Here is a 7,902-nt window from a genome sequence, read left to right as displayed (position 1 = left end):
CTGTTTATTGTGGTGGTTTAATGGTTTTGTTTTTATATTATTATTATTATTGTTATTATAACTGTTACTATTGACTGGTGCTGAGAGAGAGCAATAAGGCATACTGTATTTCATTGCTGTGGTACGCTGTAATAAGGTGCATATGACAATAAACTTGAACTTGAACTTGAAGAATATAGAGCCAAGACGAAAGTGACAGAAAAACGTCTACTACTTCAGCACCACGGACAGCATCAAGGATTTAGCAATACATAGTTAGGCTACTGATATTTCAGAACCATGGCCCAGGATCATAGAGACTAACTTGCACAAACTGCAGTCATATAAAGGCTCAATGAGTTAATTAGTTAGTTAGTTAGTTAAGCAAATTAGACTAACATATTCAACAACAAAAGCCCTCTGCCGTTGCAATCTCGCTGCCACTTGAGGATGGAGAGGGGGGATGGCAGGTTAACAGGAGGAATGTATTTTGGTCATTTTGATAACAAGGGGGGTGGCATCCCCCCTTAAATCACCTACTGGAGATAACAGCAGCTAATTAAACTAAGTATTAAGACATTTTAAACTTAGCTTAATTAAATGTTTTCATTAGCTGCAGCTGTGTTTTTTATGCTGGTTATAAAACTATGCTTCTGTAAAAATGGCCCTGTGGCAAGCAAATTAAACAATAGTTCGAGCTACATACTGTATATTTCATGTTATGTATTTCTTTTTTAACTGGGCTTACGCAAGAGAGGTTGTGTGTTGTTGATGTGACATCATTATCATAAGGTTGCCTTGAAATTGTGTCACAGATAACTCATCGTGTCCCAATGTTCATTCAATAAGTAACCTAATCTGTGCCTGAAATCTAATTCATTATATTGTGATTCACTACCTGCTGAACTAGGGATCAAATAGACCTTTCTGAGACACACTGTGAACCTTTGCCAGTAATCTAAAATTGAAATTTGAAAAAGGTAATATTGTGTATGCTCACTCATACTGCAAAAGATTTATCAAGAAAATGGTAGCAAGGCAATGATCTGTTTGAAAATTATTACCTTTTACCTTGATCTTAGGAAAATATGATAATTTCTTTGTTGATTTAATTGCCCAAACATTACATTTAGTTTAGTTTGCATGATAAAGACATTGTGACAGGAAAGAGTCCACAAAGCATACAAATGATTATAACTGCTGTTACAATGGAAAAGGAACCCTAATGTCTTACTTTTGTATGTATTTGACCATTACCATTATACCATTCTTCTGGATGAGCAAATTTTGTACAAAAGCTCAAGATCTGTTCAGTTGAAGTAGGTTTACGCAGTACGTATCTGAATTTCTGGTTGAATGAAAAATGCAAAAAGACTGGATGGTTAAAAAATGAACATGCCATTTTATTTCAGGTTCAGGGCATTCACACAGCCTCATTGCTCTGGCACATACACCAAGCAGAGTGGCATCCCACACACCAGATTAGCTCTCATGTAAAATTTACACAGTGTGTTGACTGGCAGAAGAACAGCCGCGTCTGTTGTGTGTGCATTTGCTTCTGCATTTACTGTTTGTGTGTGTCCACATGCGTCAAAGGGTGTGTGTCTGTGGTTGTCTGTACTGTATGCCAGTGTTTTGTGGGAAGATGTGTACTGTTAGTTTGATGATGTTAAGGATGGATGTGTGAACATCACACACACAGTAAGAAAGGGGAAATCAATAGTGGAAACAATAACATTATATTAATTCTCAGAGGGTGTACAACACACGCCAGAAACTGTTAATTTCTGTCTGTGCTCCAGACCGTTTTTGATGAATGTTCAACAGTGGTGAATTATTTGTTTGATATTGTTAGAATAAGCCCTCTGTACCATAAGATAGCCTCAAGTGACGATGATGACTAGCTTTAAGTCTACTTTAATAGTAATTCATGACTTCATGGCTATAACTAAAGCAGGAATAAAATTGCACTTCAACAGAAGGATCACTCTAGCAAAAGAGCAGGGCTCTGAACTGAGCTTGCTGACCTCATCCAGTGACTTCATGTGTTTGCTCAGCTAGCAGCTCTTAGTACACTGTATAGCATTACAAGGAGAACAACAAAACAGACAGACTTTCACTCAATTTGCAATCAAGAGGGTCAAGGTAAGTGTGGCCCGTGTCAGGACCGGCGGTGAGGGGCTACTTCACACATGTCAATGTGGCCATTAGTAGTAGAAATGATTCTACAATCGGTCCCATTAATAGGCTGAGGAAGTGTGCCTCGTTGGAGATTATTCATTATTAATGTGGTCATTAAAGTGAGCCAGCCTAGCTCCTTAGTGTTAGCACTGGCTATCATTATTGATCAGTCCAGTCAGGCAGAAGGAGGCATTGACCATTGAAGGAGGAGGGAGGGGGGTAAATGCTCTCATTATCTGGCCAGATGAAGAGTACTCCTGTTTGATCTTCTAACTCATATCTCAGATAGAGCGACAATCTGTCTCCAGTGTATATTACACTAGCTGTTCCTACTTATAATTAATTTGCATTCTCTCAGATCAATGCTCCTTTTGCTCAGAACGGACTTCAACCTGCCCTCAACACTGGAAGGTAAATGCTACACTGTTCAGGTGACAGCAGAGTGAGTGTCTAAAGCTAAATCATCACTGGGGAGAAGGCCATTTCTCAAAATTACCATTACGCTTTGTTCCTTCTCACCCCTTGTTTCATTGCTGCCTCCTGCTAAGTCACATTTTATACATGTAGTCTGAAGGTATGGCTTTTTATCGTGTGCATCTGCATTATTTCACGCAAAACTAGTCTCAGTTCAGGTCAGAATGGTTCTGCTCTCAAGTTGAACTTCACAAAAGTTTTCTTTTTTGCTGTTTTTTTTGTATGTCACTTGCGCTACATATGGCCCACTGCGTGTCACATCCGTTTGATTAGAAAGCCTTTAGCCAGGAAATAAACCTGCGTCATGTCTCGTGGAAAGCCGCAGTAGAGAGCTGCAGGTGAGTTATTTCACCCTGTGAAGAACATTGTGCAGAGAAAGGCTATCAGTGAATCATGCCCCCTATTGCTGATTACATTGCAACTATTAATGCCCCACAAATTGTGCCTTCAGCAGGAGGTAGTTGTTATGACGTAAATATTATATAAATTATACTTATTTGTGTCATACACTGCCTATAAAAAGTATTAACCCACCCAAGTTTTCATGTTTTATTGTGATACAACATTGAAGCAAAGTAGATTCAATGCGGCTTTTCTGATCACCAAAGAAGAGCCTTTAATGTCAAATTAAAAACAGATATCTAAAAAGTTATCTAAATTAACTACAAAACTTGAAATAAAAAATACTGGTTTCAATAATTATTGACCCCTTCAAGTCTGTATTTAGTTCATGCAGCATTTAACATTGTGTTCTTGCTTGTGTTCTTTTGTCTTAATGGTGCAGGTTTTGCTGTATAAAAAAAAAAAAACTACTTTGACTTAATGGTGTAAGACAATAAAACACAATGACTTCCAAAGAGGGTGAATGCTTTTTATTTGCACTATATTTTACCCTTGATGAGACAAAAGTACTGTATCAAGACACTTACTTGAGAGATTTAAACTTCCATCGCCCAACCCTACTGTACTGTTATTGTGTTTTCAAGTGCCAAACACATGCAACACACACACACAAACTAATAGCTGTGTTGTTCGTGTGCATGGATATGAAGTGGACAGCACCTAATTGTCATATGAACATGTCAAACATCTGGATAGAGATCAATGGAACCTTTAGCCTAAGTGAACACCACCATTTGCACTTTTTGTCCTCACTCTCTCTCAGTCTCTTGCACTCTTTTAGTCTCATTATCTCTCAGTTCATCTTATTTTCATAAGATCATAAGTTCTCGTCAACATGAAAATAATACAAAGAGAGAGGACGAAAGAAAAAGAGAAACACGGGGTGGGGAGAGAGGAGGGGAGAGATCCAATTTCTTCAGGCTACACTATCAGTGGTATTGACCAGGCAGGCCAGTTTCTATCGGTGTTCCTTTTCTGTCAATCTGGGGAAATCAGAGCGCAATGGAGTGGGTTGAGAGAGACTGCACACATCCACTGGGCCCTAGCGGTGTTGTGTGTGTGTTGTGTGTGTTTGTGTGTGGGGCGCAGGGGCATAAATGAATGAATATCTGTGCAGTAAATAGCCTGTGGATACGGCTGTGTACAGTAGGTGTGTGTGTGATGTGTGGGTTGTTTTCCATGTTGATACTTTTAGCACAAAACCTTCTGACACAAAGGCTAAGAGCCACTGATACCTTTACCATCTCCTTTGTCATAATCATAACCATGAAACACATCCTCAGATCTGTGTATTCTTCCTACAGTACACTAGGTCAAAAGGATTTCAGTTTCCAATACTCCTTTTATATGTGCATTGGCTGCTACATTGTATCGGTGTATCTACTTTTGTATCTTGTACCTGTGCTTACAACAATGTAAAAAGCACTTGCAAGGTATTTTTCATAAAATACCTCAGATACAGCATGCAACAGAACACTTGCTGATCCTTTAAGTGCATGTAAGTGTGTTCTTACGTGCCTAAAGATTCAAATGTAAGTGAAGGAACAGCTGTTGGTGTGTCTGTGTGTGAGCATGCAGACGTGTGTGTGGCAAAACAGTGGGATGAAAAGGGTAAATGCAATGTGATTGGTACCTGTGGGCGACAGAAAGAACTCAATTTCCAATACAGCAGTTGAATGCAGCCAATCATTGCTGGCCTGTTGTGTGTAATGGCTCTGGTGCCTTCAGGGGCTGAATTCTATTGAAAACAACCCTGCTAGAGCTTTGTTACCTCTGCTTCCTCTAGATTTGTACAAACCTGTACATAAACACACACTACACACCGAAAGGCACACATATCACAATTTGTTGTGCTTGCATGCCCCAAAAAAAGAAAGATATCCTCATTCAGTCTTTTCTACAGATAAGGCATAGCCACTCATTGATCAAATAAACTGGCCAGCAAGAGTGATTAGCAGACAAACATTATGTATATGTTTGTGCATGTTTTGATTTACCATACCTCCTACAAAATATGAGCATTCTACTAATTAATACCTAAATAATGATGTCAGGCAACGTTTTTGCCAGTCCAGGAAGTGTGATCTATTAGTACAGAAGTCATAGGGTGGAAGTTGGGGTGAATGTTTAGACTTACAAAGCAATACATGCATCCTGTGTCATACTACTAAAAAATAGAACAATCTTTTATTATTCCTTAACCAACTGCTTTGATTTTCTAAAAACATAAACATGAAGACATGAATTAGTGTTCATTATTAATTTCCCCTCGTTATATTGATACAAAAACTCCAAAAACATATACATATGTTACATATAAATATATTTTTTATGAGACAGTTGATTTAGATCCACATTTGAATATATATGCTGATGATTTATTATACTGACCAGAGTTCTCGTCAACCCGCTCCTCCACAGTGTGCTCCTTCTGGTGAACCCACTCGCTGTTACACTTGAAGTAGATCTGGGTGGCGGGCGTGGCCTTGCAGTACAGGTTGACTGGCTTGTTCTTGACTATGTAAGCCTCCTCGGGTTCCATCAAAAACACAGGGAGTGGCTCGGGGGGGTCTGAAGGGAAGGTTTCTGGCAGATCACCGAGCCCAATGAATTCATCCTCAACTGTGAAAAGAAGGCAAGTAGACAGAGGGAGGGAGGAACAGATAAAAAGAAAGAGGAAGGGAAGGAGAGGTTGAAAACAGAGGCAGAAAGCCCCAGAAAGAGAGAGAAAGGATGGGTTGTGAGAGAAGGGAAAGCAGACAAGAGACAGTGGGACAGTGTATTATAACCACAGTCTTTGCATGGGATTATCCATTCGCACAGCACACAGAGAAATCCCTATCATTTGATATTTTGGAATGTTTACACAAGTGTATTTTAGAGTGCAGGAAATTCTGGGATTCCTCTCAGGCAATAAGGCTGCATGGATTTACAGAAACCGGGCCTTTGCTTGGTCTAACCACAACCAGCTACGGCTGAGAAACGAGAGAGGCAGAGCCAATAATGAGAAGCAGAGTTCAGAGGTTGACTCTGAGGAACTGAAGTTATAAGCTGATCTCTCTCCCATTTTCTCTCTTGCTCCCACTCTTTCTCTTTGCTTTTGTCTATCTCACACACACACACACACACACACACACACACACACACACATTAGCTTACAGACACATGCATGCATGCACATACACATGCAGCAGATCTAATGACCTCAGGCTTTTGGCCCAGTTTGTGCCATTCCTCGGATACTTCTGCAGTAGACAGATATGCTTCCCTGTAATTACAACTCCCTTTCATCTCCTTGTCTTAAATCACATACACACAACTGCATGTGTGTGTGCTCTCACTCACACACAAACATGAACAAGTGATCACAGTGCCACAAAACATTGCAGGCACACAAATATATGGGCATACACGCCCACAAGCGAGCACGGCTAACTTTCTAACTCTTTGAAGAGAGGAGGATGAAGCCTATTCGCCACCCCATTTGTCACCTCCAGAACTGTTCTATTCTTACCATTGAACCGGTAGACATCAATTATTCACAAGTGTGAAAGAAAGAAGGCAAAGTAATAGAGACAGAGATACAGTGGGAAACAGAAGGTGAGAGCGAGAGAGAGAGAGAGAGAACAGAGAGAGACGGTGAAAGTAACTCAGCCAGACAGACATAGATTGAGACATCGAAATGAAGTTGGGCAGACAGACAGAAACATAGCACAGGAGAACAGAAACAGGAAGGCAGACTGTTCAGATAACAAAAGACTTTATCAGCCATCAGTAATTCTTCCATGTCCTTCTATCTCCCCGCCTCTCTGTCCTGTGTGGACACGCTGGAGCCTTGTTGTCTGACAGAGGTTGCCTCCTGCATGCTTTGGGGGCACTAAATAATGTCTCGGCTGAGCAGATATCTCCCCACGATGTCTCTCTAATGTTATCTTTCCCTCCATACCTGCCAGAGATTGAAGTTGATTGCTCGGAAATGAAAGGGTATGGGGAGCCAATCAGAAAATGACCAAAGTCATCCTCACCACGACGAGGGAGGAGGGTTTGTCTGTGTACTGTTATGAAAGTGTTTGTGTTTCGGGGTATGATGCTAAGTTCTCTTTTAGAGTGTTTGTAAGTGTGTGATCTTAACAGAAAAAGTTCCAACTTCTCTCTGGCTTGTAATCGGCTGCTAATTGAGCAGAGGCAGTAAAACTCTAAGTGTCCTCTGACCTTTACGATTAACCGTCTCCTTACACAGTTTGGGTGCAATGATGATCATGATCATTGGCTGTTTTGATCAACTTTCTTTTGCTCTCTGATCAAACAAAAAACGCTGAAACATTGTTGAGCTTATCATCGTTCATGTCTTTATGAAGGTGACAACGTTTAATGTAGAAATCTACTTCAGCAGACCTTAGCTTAGTCTGTTCTTTTCTGCTCTATAGTCGTCAGTCCACCCACATCCTTAGCCAGGGGACCATGACCCAGAAACAGGCAAAGAGAGCCAAGGAAACTCATTAAAGATTGTGTTAGCCTTCTTTCACCCTCCATTCCCATTATCTCTACATCTCTCTCTCCCTCCTGGCTCCTTCGCTCTGTCGAACTGTGAGGCAGAGAGATCTGAAACAGCCATGAAAGCGTTGTTCCCTTACACAGAGAGAGAGACGCGCGCCTCACATGCTCACACACATACACTCGCGCAAGCATTAATGCGCACAGAGGCGCACACAAACTTGCTCACAGATATTCGAATTCATCAACTTCCTCAGTGTGAGAAATAATAAATTCAAGTGAATAGAACTAGCCCTCCAGTGAAAAATGAGCCCAGAAATGAAAAAAAGACACCAAACGATAAAATGAAAGACCCTCACTCCTTCCAATCAT

At 40.6% G+C, this 7,902-nt stretch overlaps 1 protein-coding gene across 3 annotated transcripts in view; it reads right to left on the bottom strand.

Annotated features, from left to right (window-relative positions):
- Positions 1–7,902, bottom strand: part of unc5cb (unc-5 netrin receptor Cb) — a 120,187-nt gene that overhangs the window by 46,391 nt on the left and 65,894 nt on the right. For all 3 annotated transcript variants that reach the window (XM_032540373.1, XM_032540374.1, XM_032540375.1), the window contains exon 2: positions 5,428–5,658. In XM_032540373.1, coding sequence (XP_032396264.1) covers positions 5,428–5,658 — 231 coding nt within the window. The remainder of the gene's footprint in view (positions 1–5,427; positions 5,659–7,902) is intronic.

Source organism: Etheostoma spectabile, chromosome 16, assembly GCF_008692095.1.
Source record: "Etheostoma spectabile isolate EspeVRDwgs_2016 chromosome 16, UIUC_Espe_1.0, whole genome shotgun sequence".
NCBI classification, from domain to species: domain Eukaryota; kingdom Metazoa; phylum Chordata; class Actinopteri; order Perciformes; family Percidae; genus Etheostoma; species Etheostoma spectabile.
This window is presented reverse-complemented; position numbering and strand designations above follow the sequence as displayed.